The 22093-nt window shown below is 35.4% G+C and overlaps 1 protein-coding gene across 2 annotated transcripts in view; it reads left to right on the top strand.

Annotated features, from left to right (window-relative positions):
• The window catches only part of UNC13C (unc-13 homolog C), a 670888-nt gene that overhangs the window by 316483 nt on the left and 332312 nt on the right, over positions 1-22093 (top strand). For both annotated transcript variants that reach the window (XR_004431983.1, XM_033190063.1), the window contains exons 11-13: positions 10840-11009; positions 14838-14953; positions 17206-17369. Coding sequence is in view for 1 of the 2 variants with exons in the window: in XM_033190063.1 (XP_033045954.1) it covers positions 10840-11009; positions 14838-14953; positions 17206-17369 (450 nt within the window). In the remaining variant the exon portion in view is untranslated. The remainder of the gene's footprint in view (positions 1-10839; positions 11010-14837; positions 14954-17205; positions 17370-22093) is intronic.

Below are 22093 nucleotides of genomic sequence, written 5' to 3'. Positions count from 1 at the left end.
TTGTAAAAGATATTGCTAAACCAAAATTTTTAATAATTGAATATGATTTTATTGTATCATTATATATACATTATTTCATCAATCTCCTGGGTTTTATAATTAGGAAATTAAAATGTATTCTATTTTATATATCTGTGTTGACATGTCCTTTGCTGTTAAGGTGGAACATATTTATACATTTGAATAATGTAACTAGTTGCAACCAGTTACCTGTAATTAAAAATCTAAGTGCCCAGTACATTTCTATGTGATATATATGTGTGTGTGTGTGTGTGTATGTGTGTGTATGTAATATTTAATCACCTTAAAAGTAATTATCAGTACTTCAGTTTTATTGAATGGGCACAGAGGCTCAGTGCAATTGAGTAACTTGCCCAAAATCATATTGCTAGTGAGTGGCTCAAATGGAATTTGAACTAGACAGGTCTTTTTCTAAGCTAGTTTTATGATTCCATCATGTCTAATACATATTGACCTTCAAAGTGAAATACAAAAAATGTGTAACTGATACTGTGAATCACAGATCTTGGACTATTATAGCTAGAATAAGAAAACCACGAACAATAGCAACAGACACTGTTCCAGTCCCTTTATAGTTACATGATCTTTTGTTCCTCATTACAACCGATGACTTTAGAGATTATTGATGTATAGTTCTTCGTTCTGTGGGCAGGTAAGCTTTTAGAAAGAACACATATCACCACTTAAATAAAAGTCAGATTTGGAAAGATAATTTCTTTATTAAAATATCAAATAAATATCAAACATACATCCAAAGTGGACCTTGTTTCTTCAAACAAATAGTTTAATTTCAGCTACAATAATTATGCCACTAATTCAAACAAGTATATTTGTAATGTCTAATGAGGAGTAAAAAGGAAGAGTGTGATTACTCCTACCTGTGATGTTTCTCTTATTTATTATGCAAATAATTTTGAATACCTACTTGCTGCAGGCACTAGAGCTTGGAACAAACAAAAAGCTCCCAGGAAACTTTCACACAGGGATGATTCTTTATGTGGGTTTTGAAAGACAGGTAAGCGTCCACCAGAGGAGTAGGGAGAAGACATCCTTAACTAGGAAAAACATGAATACAGGGTTTGAGCTGGGAAAATACAAGGTGAATCAAAGAAATGGTGAATAGAAGTCACCACGAGCACATGTGCGCGCGCACACACACACACACACACACATACACACACACACACACATACACACACACACACATACACACACACACCACACATACACACACACACACATACACACACACACACACACATACACACACACACACACACACACACTTCTAATTTCTTGAGAGAACAATTGGATCTTCCTGTTTGCTGATATCTCTCTTCCTAAGCAGTCTCTCTTTTCATAGCAAAATGAACACGCGGTATTTTCCTAAGCAAGTTTTTTATGTTTATTCTTTTAATAGTATTAATAATTATATTTTACATTATAATTTGGATAGTATTTTAAAAGCTTAGTATTCATTTACTGTTACTATTCAGCTGTTTTAATGTTATTTAATCGTTATCAAAACAGCTGTCAAAACAAGTTTATTCTACAACATTATCTGTGGAGAAATCACTAGATATAAACATATAATACAAGACTTTGAAAGATTTATAATCTAACTGTGGGGTCTAGAAGGTGGTTCCGGGAAATTAATGTAGCTTATAAGGTCATATTTTGCCCTTTGTTTCTGTGATCTGTTAAAATATAAGTACTTTCTTCAGTCAACCCTTAAAAGCCAGTGCGTGAACTCCTCTTCTCCTTTTCCAAAAGTCATGCTAATAATGTAATTCCTTTCTTGTTCTTATTTTCACTGTCTCCTGTGTTACTGACTTCTAAAATGGATTTACAGTGCCTTAATAGTACAAAGAAAAACTATGAGAGAATTTAAAGTGTTGGGGACTCTTTTGTTTTTTTAACTTCAATAACTAAATAGCTCCTGTTAAATGTAGGTGGGAAAAGTGTCTCTGCATCATCACTGGGTTTTGAACTTAGAGTCTGTCCATCTACTATAATAGAATGTGAAGATAATAGTGTTAGGGATCTTCATGCAATAACAAGCGAGACACCGATATTGCAATAGAAGTGGGTTACGTAATTCATGATCAATCACTGAGAGGAAATGTGAAAGTTGAGTGTCTTATAGTATTTCCATTTGCTGGGTCAGAGTTTAAGGAGTTAAGCTGTAACCAGAGAATTTAATTACTGTTTGAAAGCCTGCCGCTGCTGCTTTGCCTCAGGATGGCTCTGGCACGAGGTTTCTGCTGATGATTTTCTCAATTGATGCCCTGCCTTCCAGGCCGGGTTGGAATGAGATCATTCACAATTACCAGAAGATATTTGAAAACACATGTTGTATTGTAACAGAAAAAATACAAATAATAAAATAAATTTTCACAAATTTTATCACCTATATTTTGATATTTTGATGTATACCCTTATAGCTTATTTTAATGAATATATATTTTTATATATGTATATATTTATTAATCATGTATGTTCAGTAGTTATTTATTTTATTTATTTATTTTTTTAAGACAGAATCTCATTCTGTCACCCAGGCTGGAGTGCAGTGGCGTGATCTCAGTTCAATGCGACCTCTGCCTCCCCAGTTCAAGCAGTTCACCTGCCTTAGCCTCCTGAGTAGCTGGAGTTACAGGTGTCTGCCACCACACCAGGCTAATTGTTTTGTATTTTAAGTAGAGACAGGGTTTCACCCTATTGGCAAGGCTGGTCTTGAACTCCTGACCTCAAGTGATCTGTCCGCTTCAGCCTCCCAAACTGCTAGGATTACAGGCGTAAGCCACCATGCCTGGCCCATTATTTATCAGTATATCTCTTAATCAAAGCTGATACAATACTATTTTAAATATTACAGGATCCTTTTACAATTAAAATACGGAGCTAGAATCTTAACGAACATGATTTCGAACGGTGACAGCACTTACTATTGACATTTTTCTGGTATAGTTGCAGTGTGAAATATATTTTAGTTGCTTCATTAGATCTAGCCCAACTATAAATGCAGTTTTCAATATTTAACAACTCTCTTCTAATATACTACTTCAGCAATGCTGTTATATTCCGAGATGGTTACTTGGGCAGGAACTTGTTTTTTTCCAGTGAAGTCAGGCAATCAGGCTTTACTGGCTTTATGAAAGCCATGAGCACTTCTCTAGGTAGAGCGATCCATCTCATGATGGGTTAAACACTGATAACTTGGCCAAAAAATTTTTTGCTTTAATGAGAGGAAATATCTATTTGGACCATATCTAGGAGACTCTATATCTGAAAATATTTGTAAAGATGGAATAAGCAATTATAAGGAAATTAGTCATTTTTATGGCTGCCAAAAGAGAATTGGCCAAATAAGTGATTGGCGCTACAGAGATACAGCACCTGTAAATTAGAAACAAAAATCAAAACACAGACACACACACAATAATCCCGAGGCCAGAAAAGGAATATATTTTTCTTTAGTTTTGGATGGAATAAAATACCTTATTCCCATGGAAACAAAACCAGCTCTCTCTTTAACAATGAAAACATTTAAAATTAGAAATATGAATCACTCTTTAAGAAGAGAATTATTTTTAATTAAAGAAAAACTGCAAAACAAATAACTTGACTCTAGCAGTACTTTATTTATCAAGTTTGTGCAGTAAAAAATCTTAATTTCTGTTGTTAAAAAAAAAGCCAAATTCACAAACTAGTAAACCCTAAACCCAAGTCTTGGTTAACAAATTATTCTGTACAGAAATGGTTTAGTAGAATAAGATTTAGTGAGACTACGCATTCTCCCTCTATTACACATGATAGATTTTTTTTTCCTCTTGTATGTAAGGATATTTCTCTTGCTGTCAAATTGTTTACTACAAGAGCCTATCATTTCCCAGCTAAAATGCAAACCTGTATATTTTTATAAAAGTCAAGATTTGTGAAACACATTTTAAATAGTTAAGGAATGCCATAGAACACAAGTATAAAAACTAATAACAGTTCTTAAACTTATTTAAATTTATTTCAGATATAATCAAATAAAATTAACTTACTATGTTTTGTATTCTTTCCTACTTGATCCAGTTAGAATTGTTTTCAGTCTCACATGAAGCCACAGCATTAGCAAAGAAGAGAGTCATTTATTTCATTCAACAAGAAGTTCAGATATTGGTATGGTAACTCAATTATCCCTTCAAAGAACAAAGCTTATTTTATCTTCCTGTTTTAACACTTTTAGTGAAGGCTGTTCTACATCCATGTTTCAGGGTAGTAAATGTAGAAAAAAGAGGAGACAGCATCAGAAGACTATTGCTCATATCTCATTGGAAGAACTTTGTCTAATGTCCATCTCTAGTTGCAGGGGAGGTTGGAAAATTGCATACAACTGAAAAAGGGAAGGAGGGGAATGGTTTGAAAGGTTGTTGTATGGGTATACTTATAGCATCTGCCACCAACAACCTCTTTAGCTTCTCAGCATGTATATATGCCTTTTCTACACCTACACTTACTTTAAATGAATTCATTCTCTCCCTTTCAATGTAGGTAATCCAGAAATTATATTCAGTTACTGCATTTAGCTTGAAGTCCAGGATCTGTCTGTAATCTCTTTACAAGCTTCAGGTTTGGTCTTTGTGGATCCTGGGACACAAATTAAACACTATGCATCTTCATCCAACACTCCCAATGTATTGTTGTGGAGAGAAAATAAAATAGGATAACAATTTAAAATTTCTCATTTAGTAAGAGAGAAAATGGAAAATACATAGTCTGTGTATGTAGCAACCATAGGGTCCTCTGGACAGATATGTTCAGGACTTCCTGATGCTAGCAGCAGAAGTAGTTTCTGCCGGGCGCGGTGGCTCAAGCCTGTAATCCCAGCACTTTGGGAGGCCGAGACGGGTGGATCACGAGGTCAGGAGATCGAGACCATCCTGGTCTACACGGTGAAACCCCGTCTCTACTAAAAAATACAAAAAACTAGCCGGGCGAGATGGCGGGCGCCTGTAATACCAGCTACTCGGGAGGCTGAGGCAGGAGAATGGCGTAAACCCAGGAGGCGGAGCTTGCAGTGAGCCGAGATCGCGCCACTGCACTCCAGCCCGGGCGACAGAGCTAGACTCCGTCTCAAAAAAAAAAAAAAAAAAAAAAAGAAGTACTTTCTGGGTTAGCCAATCTTGTATGACCTGCTACTTTCTGGATGAATTTTGTTTATCAATTTCCCTCCACTACTTTGAGTCTATATACAGGTTAATCTTCCTTGCTCATTTCGTCAGTGGCTACACTCAAGGGTGAGTACTGTGAAAAGTGAAAGTAAATTAAAAAGGGCTCTAAAATAATTAAAAGTCATTCCATTATGTACAATATCCATAAATGGGGACCATCCCAGGAAATCCAGGCATGTGGTCTTCCTAGCTGGGGAGATGCTCTGCTTGGAGTCCTTTTTTTTTTCTTTTAATTGCTGTGAGTGCAGGGACACAGGAATTACTTTAAGTACAGCTATAGCCACATGTGAGACACATTGGCTAATGTCCATCTCTAGTTGCAGGGGAGGTTGGGAAATTGCATCAAACTAAAAAGGGAAGGAGGGGAGTGGTTTGAAAAGTTGTTGTATGAGTGTACTTATAGCATCTGCCACCAACAATCTCTTTAGCTTCTCTGCATGTATATATGACTTTTGGGCAATACTGTTTCCTGGCAAATTTACCAGGCTTCCAGGAGACGGGCTCTAAGACAATTTTATGAGCAAGTAACCACATAAGCCTGGACAATTTTGACTCTTAGCTCTTGGCTCCTCTGTTCTGATCAATTCATCTCCCTTAACCTAATGGCTGCAGCCTCAGTTCCAGAAAAATAATATTCCAGAGTGAGAATGCAACACCTTTAATTTGGTTTTTGCTGCTAAGCTACCATTCATTTTCACTCAAAGGCCTCTTAAAGGATGGTGCTGGAAAAGCCCTCGGGCAACAATTTTATCTCTTTCTGAAGTTGCACTTAGAAACCTCTGCTTGTACAGGTACCTTTTTGTATACAGAATCAGCTGGCTTTTGTCAACCCTGCAGAGTTCCAAATTATAATATTCTCAGTCAATTTACATTGCAGGACACTAGCAAATGCACCTCTTTTGAACATGGCTGCTCTCCTTTGAATCTCTACCTATAAACTGTCTAGATTCAGTGTGAGTGTCTCTCTGTGTATGGTAGTATATTTTTGAAAGGGGGAAGCATTTAATAATCACTTGGCAATATTTTGAATTTTATTTCCTACAATTCCCACTAACAAAAAAGCCTCAGCTGGCATGATGGTCAAAGTTTGTACATATAGTGAGCAAGATTTGACCAGCTGTTTTGCAATTGCTTATCAAAATATATCAGCTTTCTAGCCTGAGGTGATTAAATCTTCACCCTGTGTACCAGCATCTCTTCCACTGAGTCAGTTCTATGTTTTTAGACTCCGTTACTTGCCATTGCCTTCATGCTTTAACAATTATTATGTTAGTGAGCATTCTTAGTTGCAAACAAAGCAGTCCACTTTGGTTAGTTTAGGCAGAGAAAGATTCTTTATAGACTACTAGGTCACTCAAGAATCATTGTAGAAGTTAAAGTACCAGCTTCTAAAGCTACTCTGTGGAAACTGGGTCAAGTTATGTGGCAGCGTTTCTTTGGGGAAAACACCAATCAATTCTTTTGCCCCTCGGGACTAAATAGTACTGTGAAACCCTGTATGACAGTACTATATAGCATCCACTGTTGGGGGGAAAAGCAGTTCCCATGATATGGACACTGTGCCCCTTTGAGTTTACACCTTGCTTGAATGCAGGGTAAATACCTGGAACATAGCTGCAAAGGAATCCAGGAAAGTGAGTTATCTAACCTGAGTCTTCAGAAGATGAGCAACACAAGGAGGGATCTGGTCAAAATGGAAGCAGAATGCTCGAGAGGCTGGGCCTCCATACATGATGCTTCTCCACTACAGAACCATCAACTGAATCTCCAGTTTCAAACCCATCACGACACCCTTAGGTAATCTTCAACATTTGAAACAGCAGCCCCACTCTTACCTTTGCTCTGTGAAGTAAAAGTGTAAGTTTCTGACAGTTTCAATGTGAAACACAATGGCAAACTTAATATTCCTCAAAAAACAGCTGTTTGGAAGAGAAAGAATGTAAGAGCTGGCCAGTCTTTATGGGGAATGAAAGTAGAACCAATGTTAGTTGTGACAAATACTAGTAATGTGACAGGTTAATAAATAGTTAGGGTTCAGGGCATACAGAAAGGCTCTGTGATATTGTTGCAACTCTTTTGTACATCTAAAATTATTCTAAAATAAAACGTTCCTTTAATTAGAAAAATGAAAAAAAAACAGTCAATCAGAAATGCAGAGAGACTCAAACTCTCAAGGCAAATTGCAAGTACACTTATACAAAGCACATCATTGGTCATTTATATTTGTCCTTCATCTATTTGTATCACATTTATTTTAAACAGAAATTTGGAAAGAAAGATAGTATTGTCTCTCCCTCCTTTTTCTATATCATATGTATGTATTATGTAGAAAGACACATGCCCATGTGTGTATGTTTATCGACCCATATAGTTACTACTATTTTGTATGGATTGCTATTTGTGTGTGTATTTAACCACTTAATAAATTTTTACCTTGCTTTTATAGTAAAAACTAGAATCTCAAGAAAATTGGCCTCAAAATGAGATAGAATATTTTTTCTTGTGAAGGAATAGATTCTAGAAATGTTTACCAATCTTTATTATCTAGAGCTTGTTATTTATTGTGCCTGCTATTTGCAGGTAAAAAATACATTAGAACTCTGTCTTCCAGGGCTTATATAAACTCTGATGATTTATTTATCAAAAAATGACAAAAAGGGACATCTTTCTGCATTTGCAACGTATTGAGAGTTAAGTTTAAGATGACAACTGTCTCTTTTGCTACTCTGAAATGCCTTTCTGTCTTTTTCTGAGATAAGAATGAAATAAACTAGTGGTTGTGTCTTTGTTTCTACTTAGACTTTTCTTCTTTTTGAGAGCAAGGAACTTAAAATGTTAGCCATTTTTAATATAAATTTTGGGCAAATTACCAAAGAGGTTATCCAAATATGCTTGCTACAATAATTTCAGGTGTGGGTTCATACAGTTATCTCGGGAATTCTGGGTCAATGGGAGACAACTGGGCTGTTACTAGCCTGACTGCTCTCCATGGTTGATAGTGGGCTTTGTTAGCTGCTCCAGACACAATGTCATGGATTAATTCTTCCTTTCGCCCCGTAATTTCTACCACATTTTACTAATAAAATAGCCCAAACTTAGATATGTTTATGAATATATTTCTAAGAATGACAAAATTATTTTTTCCTCAAATATAAAAGGGATTTTACTTTGGTGAAACTTTGCAGACTTTAGTGAATATTTGTTGAAAGATACATGACAGAAATAATCAATAAGAGATATATTAAACATAGGCTCTAACTTCAAAAAGAATGTGTGGAACTTATGGAATAATGGCATATTATAGCTAATAGGGATCAAACATTGCCTGCACTGTGCTAACTGCTATAAGGTGTTATCTACCATTTCCCCGCAGACATTTTCTAAGACAAGTGTTATTATCCCATGTTATTTATAGATAAAGTAACTGAGATTTATAGAAGTTAAGTTAGGTAGACATAGTAGTTCTCAACCCTGTCAGACCCAATGATTCATTTTTATGTAAAATGATTCATAATGACCCATTTTATGCTGAAACAAAGTAATGTATGATTTAACCTATATAGATATAATTTGAAAAATCAGTATAATGTTCCAACCTAAAATGAAGGAGAACTAAAAGTATTCTAATATGTATTTTAACGTGTAAGGGCTTGGCTACAACTACCCTAGAATACATAGTAGACACAGGCTTTCGCAGTCGATAGAATTAACATGAATATGACCATTTCAAATGCACACTGATACAAACACTATAAATACTATAGTTCAAATGCTTTGTGTAGTTTCGACATGGGTGATGTAATTTTTCAAAATGGAAAACAAGCCTTGGTGGAATTTCTTAACAGCAACAACAACAAAACCTTCTTTGATTAGTGAGTGACAGGCTAGTTCCTTTCCAGGACATTTCAGCGTTTAGTAAACGATGCAAAAGACATGGTGTTTCTACCTAAAAGAATTACATCCTGAGCTAAGATCATTATCAATGAGTTAAGCAATTCCCTTAATGCCTTATGGGTCATTTTAAATCATGCACCCTGTCCTGTACATAGTGGGGTGTCTAAATCTCTAGCCTGTTCCACTGAATGCCAGTAGAGTACTGTCCTTGAATGTTCGTGAAAACCAAAAATGTCCCAGAAACTAGTAAAATGCTCTGTGTTGAAAACTCCTATGTTAAGTAGAAACGGTGGTGCTACAATTCGCATATAGTCTTGTCAGATTCAAATATTATTCTTGTATGTGCCATATTATTTTGCCTTATAAGTTAATGAAAGAGACATTATACTGTTAGGAATTTTCAAATACTTTTTGCACCATGAACCTGTTGGAAAGTCTAGTGAAAACCATGGATGTCTTTTCAAAATGTACCTTTTCATATAAAAAATAAAATTCACAGAATTAAATCAATTGTATTGAAACATAGTTTTAGTTTAATGATAGGTACAAATAATATTTTGAGGTTCATAACACTTATAATGTTATATGTAAGTATCTGTGGTTGTGTTGATGACAAAAGTGCTGTTGTAGTTTGTAGTTTTATGCATAACATGCATAAAATATATACATGTATTATACATATGTATGCATAAAATACATGTTTTATACATATATCTATATTAATTATAGATAATACAGATATAAATTATATAGAAAGATATCTATATCTATATAGATTATATAGATAATATATAATATGTATATTCTCTGTGTGTGTATATATAATATACATATTTTAATCCAAGTTCAAGAATGCTCAGAACTCATCCATGAACCCTGAGATAAAGCACCCATACTAGAGGAAATCATGTACAGGATACACAGGGAGTATACAGTTGATCACAACTAAATGGTTCATAAGTTGTAGGAAAAGTGATACACTATACATCAGTTAACTTGCTGATTCCTAAAGATTGATTAGTTAACAGGCAGAAAAGCCTAGGGAAGAGTGTATACAAAAATCATAGTGTCAGAAAAATCCGTAGTATGTGTAGGCAATACTAAGTAGCTTGCTTCAACAAAAGAGGGTAGAGGAAACCTGGAAATTAACAATGGACTAGAATGTACAGTTTGTTCTTTAAATCAGAAGGATTTTACTCTAATTCTACTTGATTTAATAATATCTTATGTGCTCACTGGGATTTTTAGTTTTTCAAGTCCTTCAGAAAACTCTTATTGTCATTTTGTAGTCTGTGAAGTCCACATTCTCAACACCCATTGCAATAAAATTAGCTTTATTTTTATGGTGAAGAATTTTCCAAGCATGGATATTTTTATCAAGATAACTATTGTCAATAGGAAATATGGCATAAGTGAAAATATCACAAGCAAAGATTTCTGACCAGTATTTGATTATATCTAAATCAGTTGAAGGAAATAGGATGGAATGGGATTCGATTTTCCCTTATTAACATTATTTAACTTTTCTTCAGTATATTTGCATTATGTGCCTGCAACATCCCATGGGTAGATGTAATGAGTTATCTCATTTATTATGTTGTGTATTGTGCCTTTCTAGAATAGATGGAAAATAAAGTACTAACATCAGATGCAATTTAGAGCAGTTTTCAATGGTTGTTAACTTATCCACATTTATTTTCAGTGAGTGTCATAACTCCACAGATCGAATCAAAGTCAGAGTATGGGATGAAGATGATGATATTAAATCCAGAGTCAAGCAACATTTCAAGAAGGAGTCAGATGATTTTCTGGGACAAACAATTGTAGAAGTGAGGACCTTGAGTGGAGAAATGGATGTCTGGTACAACTTAGGTGATTATTTTTTTATCTACTCGAAAACAAGTTAAATAAAACCCCTGAATACCTGTGGCATGTATTATATTCCCATGTAAGTAAAAATAACCAACGCCTTTCCAGGACATTTTGTTGGACTGTAGATGATTCATTTCATTGACAAGAAAAGGGTATTCTTTTTTCAACACTATTAAAAGACTTTGATAAATCTGAGGTGAAAAGAGAAAACCCTTTCCAAGAACTACCTAGATGTCTTTTAGAGAAAAATGTTATTGCATTCTTAATTTTTAATGCATGAAATACAGCTTCATAAACCTTTGCCAAATACGTGGGAAACAAATAATCTATTATTTAATGCTGTTTGACTTATTTCCTTCTTGTCCATTGATGGAATTTTGGCAATGAAGGAAAAATGTATTTTGAATTGCTTTCAAATGATAGTATAAAAGTAGGGTTTAGTTGACAAAGCCAAGTAAATATGTGAACTCATGCAGACTCTCATGATGAAGATATTGAGAAGGTGATTAGTTGGAATGATTTTAAAAATTATTATGGAACCAGAAATTAAATAAGGTAAGTTTTGATTTAACTTTTACTAGAATAGAATAATAACATAGAATTTCAATGGTGATTTAATAGTAGTAAAAATATATGGGTCGGAGTCCGAGATGGGCGGATCATGAGGTCAGGAGATCGAGACCATCCTGGCTAACACGGTGAAACCCCGTCTCTACTAAAATACAAAAAAAATTAGCCGGGCGAGGTGGCGGGCGCCTGTAGTCCCAGCTACTCTGGAGGCTGAGCCAAGAGAATTGCGTGAACCGGGAGGCAGAGCTTGCAGTGAGCCGAGATGGCACCACTGCACTCCAGCCTGGGTGACAGAGCGAGATTCCGTCTCAAACAAAGCAAAGCAAAACAAACAAACAAAAAATATATGGGTCACCCCAGTTTCTGCAAAGGCACGATCTGAAGATGTCTTAATCATAGCCTATAAAGTGTTTTAATTAACCATTTGTGGGCTGGCTGGATATGAGTTAAAGTGTTGACACATTCCTCAGGTTAAAAAGAATCACCACTTAGGATACCAACATATGTTAACAAAATAAAAAGTGCTTTTGACTTTAAAAAAATAATCTGCATACTTTTAGTAATGAAATAATTGACAAACTAAAAGGAGAAGGTCACATAGAATTCATGAAACTCTAGATTATAGGATAATTCAATGAAAGAGAGATATTTAATTTATCTAAACACAGATGATTCAAGTTAAACTAAGAACTAATTATCAAAACTATTTTAAGAAATCTTCCTTAAAGAAGATTGGTACTCTTACGGATTGCAGTAGAATTTTTACCTCTCCTATAATGAGCCACCCCCCAAAGCTTGTTTTAACTATTACATGACTTCATATATGAAAATAGAGATACTAACTGAGGGTAAATTTCTGGCCATTAACTCTGTGGAACATTCACCAATTATTTCTTTATGAAAGAGGTTTATCTTTATGTGGACTTTTTTTTCTGTAATACGTTAACATTTTCTTGGATTGAGGCAGTAAAGTTGTAAGTCAGAACAGAAATTTCTCCAATTTGTTCTTTTAACAAAACATATATGAGTGCCTAGCACAGTGGCTCACACCTGTCATCCCAACATTTTGGGAGGTCGAGGAGGGAGGATTGCTTAAGGCCAGGAGTTTGATTTCAGACTGGACAACATAGTGAGACCCATCTCTACCAAAAATTTAAAAAAATATTCGCCAAGCATGGTGCCATGTGCCTGTAGTCACAGCTACTCTGGAGGCTGAGGCAGGAGGATCACTTGAGCCCAGGACACAGAGGCTGCAGTGAACTAAAAGATTATCCCACTGCACTCCAGCCTGGGTGACAGAGTGAGACCTTGTATATAAATAAAAAAAAAAAGAAGAAGAAGAAGAAAGAAGAAGGAAGAAGGAAGAAGGAAGAAGGAAGAAGAAGAAGGAAGAAGGAAGAGGAAGAGGAAGAGGAAGAAGAAGAAGAAGAAGAAGAAGAAGAAGAAGAAGAAGAAGAAGAAGAAGAACCACCACCAAAAAAACACCATGTACCAGTATATATTCAGGAACTTACTGAGGAATTTGAGTATGCTGCTCTTAGTAGAATCAGCCATCCAGCTCTTATGCTGAAACTGTCCTTCAGTCTATGAGATGAAAATATGATGAAACACAGTATTGTAAGTCTGTACCTACTCATCCTCAGTACATTTTTGTCCTCATGGCTGATGTTTAACCTTTGAGAGAGAGAAAAAAAGAGAGAGTGTGTACAGGTTTTACCTTTTTCAGCTTTGTGTAAAATCCCTGAATACATTCTATCCAAACAAATAACCTGTTTCTATTCTTGATACACCTTTCTCATCACTTAAAATTCATTCTACTACACAAAGGAAGTTTTGACCAAAAGCCTTGGGTGTCCACGCGGAGCCTGCTTCCCAAAGATCCTTTGGGATGATAACAGTCAAAAATCAAAGAACCAACAAATCTCCCCTGGAGTTCTGGAAAGAGGTGTGTGATGAAAAAGACCTTAAGTCTTGCATTTCTCTTGGCCCCAGCAGAGAATTTTAATATTTGTTGAGAATCAACTCCCTCTCAGCCAGTAGGAAAATCGCTTATGATCCTGGCACTTAGAAGGGAAGAATCTTTGTAACACAAATGACTGTTAAAGAATAAAAGTGAAAAGTCATCAGACGTTCCATAAGAGAGACATCATCTTCATTATTTAACTGTACCTTATATGGCTAAAGGTACAACTATGTTTAGAAAGAGGGCCAATTTCAAGTCCTCCGCACTGACTTTGTGTCACTTACCTAAATCCTATTTTCATTTGTGAAATGGGTCAGATTGCCAGAAATGGGTCGTGCACTTAGGACCCCCCTGCTACAATCACAGCCTAGAAGTTTATGCCTTTATTTATCTCAGAGCTATTGATCAGTTCATACTGAACACATACACACATTTTATGGCTAAATTGACTATACATTGTTTCCATTCAAATAAACAGTCTAAAACTTGTAAGTTAGCCTAGGTTATAGACTGTCGGTCTTTATAAATCACTGACAATGAAAACTATTAGCAACATTTTTTTATTAACCAGAACTTTGGCTCATCTTTTCAAGTACAGAAAGAAAAGAAACCAAGTAGTGATAGCTTTCAGACAAAATGATTTCCTATTTATATACCGTTTTTCTTAATTTTGATTGCCAAATAACTTATTTAATTTCATTGTATAAACTGATCAAGTACACAGAAATATATATGAGAATGGCAAGGTCTTCTGATTTTTTTTTTTAATTTGGAATATCTATAAGACAATTGACAATTATAATAACATAATAGGCAAATATCTTAAATTGTATTTAGGGGAATCATGGTTACTTTCTTCTGTTTTTAAATAGAGACAGGGTCTCACTATGTTAGACAGGGTGAAGTGCCCTGGTGTGATCATAGCTTAGCATAACCTCAAACTCCTGAGCTCAAGACATCCTCTCCCTCAGCCTCCTAATTAGCTAGGACTACAGGCAAGCACCAACACACCTGCCTAACGAAAAAAAAAATGTAGAGACCAGATCTTGTTATGTTGCCTAGGTTGGTCTCAAACTCCTAGCATTAAGTGCTACTCCCACCTTGGCTTCCCAAAACACTGAGATTATAGGCAAGAGCTACCACATGTGGTCTCATTATGGTTACTTAACAAGCAACTCTGACTCAGAAAAATAGTTTTTAGCTACTTAAGTCTTTTTTTTTAAGCTTTTGAGAGGTCATATGAGAAAAACATTATTGTCAGACATGACTGACAAATTGCTTTTTTGCTTTACCAGAGAAAAGGACAGATAAGTCAGCTGTATCTGGGGCCATACGATTGAAAATCAATGTGGAGATAAAAGGAGAAGAGAAGGTTGCTCCATATCATATTCAATATACCTGTTTACATGAGGTAAATAAATGGAATTTTACTAATACAAAATATAAGAAGTGTTCTTGATTATGGATTATAAAACAGAATATTTGGTTTTAAAAATCATTGAATTTGTAGAGTGGTTCCTGGAGTTCTGACTCTATACTACAGAAGGCGATATAATATCATAAATTCTATGTATTGTATTACCCCTGATGAACTTGTCATCTAATGAGAGTTTAGAACAAGCCTGTGAGGCAGCTGTGAATAGGCAGTAAGATGATAATGCATAAGTAGATACAAAAATATTACTGTTCTTCCAAAGGGGAAGAAGAGTAATAAAAATATTGATTGAAGAAATGAGTCACGCCACATATTTTGGAAGCATTAAATATGCAGTAGTTTGGTAATGCAGGAGAGGATCAAATCATAACTGTGTTTTGAGAACTCTGAGTTAGAGTTCAGATTTTATTGAAGATTTAATTAGGACTCTATTTATAACTAGAAACATAAAAATGTGGTGCTGTTTCAATGGCTTTTGGGAGCCAATGTCATAAGCAGTTAACTTTTCTTCCTGTTTCTGAGTACAGCAACCTGTTTCATACATATTGCACACTCTTCCATGTTAACTTCTCTTTCCACAAACATATGAGTATGGAGAGAATAAGATGTGGTTACTCACCCAAAAGGTAGGACCTAGTTGGCTTAGAGAGAGGTAAACACCATCCAACGTCAATCAAAAGCACAGTTTCACCAGTTTCCTTTTGTGTCTCAGTATAGAAGCACAGGTAAATCATCTTGGGATTCTATCGAATGTTTGTCTCTGAGAGGTTAGTTACAAGTGTCACTGGAGACTTTCTCTGATGCAAATAATACTTGTCTCAAATCAACAAATAGGGGAAGCTGAGGAATGTACTCTTCTTCACGTTTTTCAAAGTAACAAAGTACCTTCCTCAGAAAAAGACAACTGAAAGGTAGCTTTACTTTTTTGCATATTATTTTTTTTAATATATTCATGAAAATTTATGCATTTAAATATACCCCATTTTACCAAAAAAGAAATGAGGAACAGTGTTCAAATTGTGTGAATATCACACAGTAATTAGGTATACGACCTAGGTTTATTTCATAATCACAGTTTTGTGGTCAGTGATATCATTCCTTCACGAGAGATGGTTCATTTTTCAGACCAATAAAAAGAAATCCCTTGAACTGGCATGATGAAGAATTCTGGCCATAAGGTGTGTGTACAGTCAGAGAAATAGCAGTACACTTCACTTTACAGAGTCTTTTCTACTGGTCCAAGAACCAGAAAGAACAGAAATCTAAGAAAAAGTTCTTCAGTTTACCCTGGCTTCATCAAAGTAGCAGTTGCTAAGCTTAGACGCAAAAAGGAATTGAGAGTAGTAATTTTATATCACTCCAAAATTCTTCAACATTCACTTTCAGCCTCATTTCATTGCCCTTACTCTTACCATTTTGCAGCCCAAACCCTTTAGTATCATTTGCATAGCTAAATTTTGCCTTAACATAGTCAAAATCACATTATTCATCCAGGGCACCATAATTTACTCAGAATCCCTGAATGCAAAATATGCTCTATCGTGTAGAAATGATTTCATGCAAAAACACTTCCTTCTGCAAATGGTTTGGTATGTACAAAAGATTTGAATCATTGATTCTGTACAGACCAACCCAACTTTACTGCCTAAAGTACCTTAGGAAGGTACTTTATCACTTTGAACATGAATATGGGTACATTCTTCGGCCTCATCTCATATTTTTTGATGTAAGACAAATATCATTTGTGTCAGGGAGTCGCCAGTGACCCCTCTAACAAACCTCTCAACTGCAGTGTAATAGAATCTAATTCTGAGAGTGGAACTCGGCGATGTGTGTTTTAATAAGCCTTCCAGGTAATTCTTGTATACTTTAAAGTTTGAGAACCAATGCCTTATTCGCTGAGGAAACTAAAGCCTTGACAAGGTTACAAAGCCTGTTACTGTCAAAGACCCATCCAGAGCTATTATGACATCTTGTCTTAAATATCAGACTATGTCCTTTCTTTCCATATTTATATCAGTGCTTTTACCCAGGCAGAAATCAAAGCAGATTTTGCATAAAAGATGAATTGAGTTAGAATAAAAATTCGAGGTATTCCTATTGCTTGCAGATGCTGATGAAACATTAGAGGCAATGACAGTGCAAGTGCATTTTACTGAAAGTTTTAGTTAAATATTTCTGGCCTATTCTGAGGAATCACTGAACAATTAAAAACCACTTGCTTTTAGAATCTGTTCCATTACTTGACTGAAGTGAAATCTAATGGTGGAGTGAAAATCCCAGAAGTCAAAGGGGATGAAGCCTGGAAGGTTTTCTTTGATGATGCTTCCCAGGAAATAGTTGATGAATTTGCTATGCGTTATGGAATTGAATCCATTTATCAAGCTATGACGTAAGTACTACAGAACATATACCTGGTCAATATCTCTATTAAAATATAAAGAAAGAAAGGAGCATTCATCTCACTTCTAATTCAAATGAAGCTGATTAAAACGAGGATTATATTTCACTGTGCATGTTTGATGCTGACTACTCACTCTTACAGCTGTAAAGTATTAATGGCTTGGTAATTCACTACCACCATCCTCCAATCCTTGCTCTGTTCTCCGACTGTGGTTCCTTGACAAATAGTATCAACAACACCTGGCAACTTAGCAATGCAAATTATCCACCCCATCCCAGACCTACTGAACCAGAAACTCTGAGGGTGGAATCCAGCAACCTATGGTTTAGCAAGTCTTCCAGGTGATTCTCATATACTTCAAAGTTTGAGAGTCAATGACTTATTCCATATCTGAGGTAACTAAAGTCCTGGTTTGTCCAAGGTCACAAAGCCTATTAGTGAGAGAGACAGGTCCAGAGTTAGTATGATGTCTTGTTCCAAATATTAGAATATGTCTTTCCTTCTCATATTTATAGCAGTACTGCTAATTCAGTAAAACAAAGATTTATTTAGCACTCATAGAACCCAAACCGTATAAAAAATGTGATGCCACAGAATTGACTTATTATAATTTCAATGAGGATTTAGAACCGAATTTCAGTAAGGGTTTAGTAATGAACAAAAGTGTTCGTTACTTCCCCGTAATTTACTTTTTGAGACCTGGTCTAAGTTTATAAGTGCAAGTGGTTCAGATATATACCAGGTGTAATATGCAAACTATTTATATGCATATATTAGATGACTTTTTTCATATTAACAACAAGATCTCATTTTCATGTGAACTGAATAGATACTCCCCAGATAATCAGTCAATTTCAATCATCTTAATAATGAATGAAGACTGGGTCAAAATCAGTGTTCCTTTCTTTCTTTTTTTATTTTATTTTTTAATATACTATAAGTTCTGGGGTACATGTGCAGAATCTGCACGTTTGTTACATAGGTATACATGTGCCATGGTGGTTTGCTGCACCCATCAACCCGTCATCTACATTAGGTATTTCTCCTAATGCTATTCTTCCCTTAGCCCCCCACCCCCTGACAGGCCCCGGTGTGTGATATTCCCCTCCCTGTGTCCATGTATTCTCATTGTTCAACTCTCACTTTTGAGTGAGAACATGCAGTGTTTGGTTTTCTGTTCTTGTGTTAGTTTGCTGAGGATGGTTTCCAGCTTCATCCATGTCCCTGCAAAGGATATGAACTCATCATTTTTTAAGCTGCATAGTATTCCATGGTGTATATGTGCCGTATTTTCTTTATCCAGTTTATCATTGATGGGCATTTGGGTTTGTTCCAAGTCTTTGCTATTGTAAACGGTGCTGCAATAAACATACGTGTGCATGAGTCTTTATAGTAGAATGATTTATAATCCTTTGGGTATATACCTAGTCATGGGATTGTTGGGTCAAATGGTATTTCTAGTTCTGGATCCTTGAGGAATTGCCACATTGTCTTCCACAATGGTTGAACTAATTTACACTCTCACCAACAGTGTAAAAGCATTCCTATTTATCCACATCTTCTCCAGCATCTGTTGTTTCCTGACTTTTTAATGATCACCATTCTAACTGGCATGTGATGGTATCTCAGTGTGGTTTTTATTTGCATTTCTCTAATGACCAGTGATGATGGGCTTTTTTTCATATGTTTCTTGACTGCATAAATGTCTTCTTTTGAGAATGGTCTGTTCATATCCTTTGCCCACTTTGTAATGGGGCTGTTTGCTTTTTTCTTGCAAATTTGTTGAAGTTATTTGTAGATTCTGGATATCAGCCCTCTGTCAAATGGATAGATTGCAAAAGTTTTTCCCATTCCGTAGGTTGCATGTTCATTCTGATTTGATCATTTCTTTTGCTGTGCAGAAACCCTTTAGTTTAATTAGATCCCATTTGTCAATTTTGGCTTTGTTGCCATTGCTTTTGATTCATGAAGTTTTTGCCCATACCTATGTCCTGAATGGAATTGTCTAGGTTTTCTTCTAGGGTTTTTATGCTTTTAGGTTTAATGTTTAAGTCTTTAGTCCATCTTAAGTTAGTTTTTGTATAAGGTGTAAGGAAGGGGTCAGTTTCTGTTTTCTGCATATGGGTAGCCAGTTTTCCCAACACCATTTATTAAATAGGGAATCCTTTTCCCATTGCTTGTTCGTGTCTGATTTGTCAAAGATCAGATGGTTGTAGATGTGTGGTGGTATTTCTGAGGTCTCTGTTCTGTTCCATTGGTCTATATATCTGTTTTGGTACCAGTACCATGCTGTTTGGGTTACTGAAGTCAGGTAATGTGATGTCTCCAGCTTTGTTCTTTTTGCTTAGGATTGTTTTGGCTGTGCTAACTCTTTTATTATTCCATATGAAATTTCAAGTAGTTTTTTTCTAATTCTGTGAAGAAAGTCAATGGTAGCTTGATGGGGCATACTTCCCAAAGTAATTGATGGATTCAGTGCTATCAGTGTTTCTTTTCAAAGTTTGCTGTTCATAGCCCTGAATCTCTAATCATATTTCTAGAACAACATAATGTAAGCATGAATGATAATTACTGATAGAAAAATTGTGCATAGAATGTCCTTATGCTAAATAATAAAGATATATAGATTCTTAGACATGAAAACAAAGAAACTTTAGAGATCACCCGATTGAACCTCCCTCTCAAATCTGGAAACTTTGTGATTGGTTCCCTCACTGATGGTCACCATCCCTTTGTTCGTCCACATCCAGTAACAGGGAGCTCACTACTTTGGAGGGAGCTTGTTTTATAATTGATCAACCATAAGGTAGTCCATGACTTTGACATCTGTTCCATCCCATGACAAAGGCTTCGATTCAGAACACCTAGTATAAAGTCACAGCACAATTAAAATGCAACTATGATGAACAGTCTAAGGGAAATGAATTGTTCTGCCTAAAGAAAGGTAGGTTAAAAAATCAAAACAACCTGCTGCTGGATAGAATCCCATTAAAAGAAAAGATTAAATTAAATTTATTCCAAAATATCTCTGGGAGCTGATGTTAGATTCATTCATTTCCATATTTTCTGTGTTCTAAGAACATAGTCATGTAAATATAGAAAAATGCTAAGTATGTATCATGTAGGTGGTTGAAAAGAGGAGAATTAGCCCTTCCTTATTTTATTACATTGTATAATGTGGTAAATCTTGCCTCTCAATCTAAGTAAAAGATAAGTATTTTTCAAAAATATTTTCGATATTTATTTGTAAGTGACCTGCAGGTAAATTGTGTCTTATTGTATTTATAATACTCAGGAAAGGCAAAAACTCCTGTTCACACTAAACAACTGTCTAAAAGCAGGGGCTGGCATTTTCTTTTTTCTTCTGTAAAGGGCCAGATAGTAAATATTTTGTAGTTGTACCAGTCTCTGTTATACTGCTTAGCTCTGCAGTATTAGTGCGAAGCAGCCATAGAGATGAAGTAAATAAATGGAAATGGCTGTGTGCTGATAAAACTTTACTTTAAAAAACAGAAACTCAGGATTTGGTCAGGGTTTGGCATGAGGGCCTGAGGGTTATAGAGTCACTGGTCTAAGGAGTGAAAACACGGCAGATAGAAATAAAGAAAAAGAATGCCTTAGGCTTTGTGATTCATTGACAGTTACACTTCAGTGACAATAATGTGGTAGATTATGTGTACTTTTGGTTATACATTTGATTTAAAAACATTTTTATGTATCACTTTTTTTTTAGTGCTAAATACTTACCATGACAACCCTAATGTTTTTCCCAGCTTAGCAAAACTTTAGATAGGCTTCTTTCTGCCTCTGTTGCCCTGAGGCCCATCTCCTCCCAGCTGTTGCAGATTCCAAATGACCTAAACCCACAGGCCCCTGACCTCCTTTCCCTTAGAGCGTTTACTTTAGAAAACTTACAGTTGTAAATTCTTTCTCTGTTCCTTTGAGATTTAATTTTTTTTTTAAAGCCCTTGCCTGATCTTGTCCCTGTTGCAGTAACCTTCATAAAAATTCCCTTGTCTAATTAACTTTGGTGCAACTTTTGCTTTGGCAGTACGAAATTTTCCATTACTTTGCCAGAAGAAAAAAATTCTGTTGACAATCTGATTAATCCTAAGGAAATTACTACCAACATAGATACAATCTCTGTTGTACCAATAAAGATTAGTTATTAGAAATTACTGTTTTTATACAAAAATATACATGTACTCATTTTATCTTAATCTGTTAATATAATTGTTATCTGTAATTATATCCAGGAAAGATAATAGAATGGAACAGCATAGAAGTACACTTGAATTCTATTCCAGGACTTACAAATTGAAATTTTGAAGAGAGGAATCATAATCTTTCATCACTGTTTTACAAGAAGTTCTTGTTGCATGATAGAAACTCAATACATATTTGCAATTGAGTGAATCAGAGGCAGAAGTTGTTTATCAGAATGCCATTTATTTTTGCCTTCTCCTAGTGTGTTTCTAGATGCCCGAGTTTTTCAGTTGCCAAAAACAAAGTGAAAATGAAAAGTTTAATTGAGCTGATAGAGGGTTCTATGTCACCATTTATGTTGTAATAAGGGTGAGAGCACACTACATTTATTGATCATTTTTTAAAATGTGAGGAAGTTTCAGAGTACTGACATTTTTCTTCAGTCAGGAGTTGAAATACAGCTTTCAGAGATAGTTTCCACCATATTTTTAAAATGATGCTTTTGC

This window comes from Trachypithecus francoisi, unplaced genomic scaffold (genome assembly GCF_009764315.1).
Source record: "Trachypithecus francoisi isolate TF-2019V2 unplaced genomic scaffold, Tfra_2.0 Lachesis_group3, whole genome shotgun sequence".
Taxonomy (NCBI): Eukaryota; Metazoa; Chordata; class Mammalia; order Primates; family Cercopithecidae; genus Trachypithecus; species Trachypithecus francoisi.
This window is presented reverse-complemented; position numbering and strand designations above follow the sequence as displayed.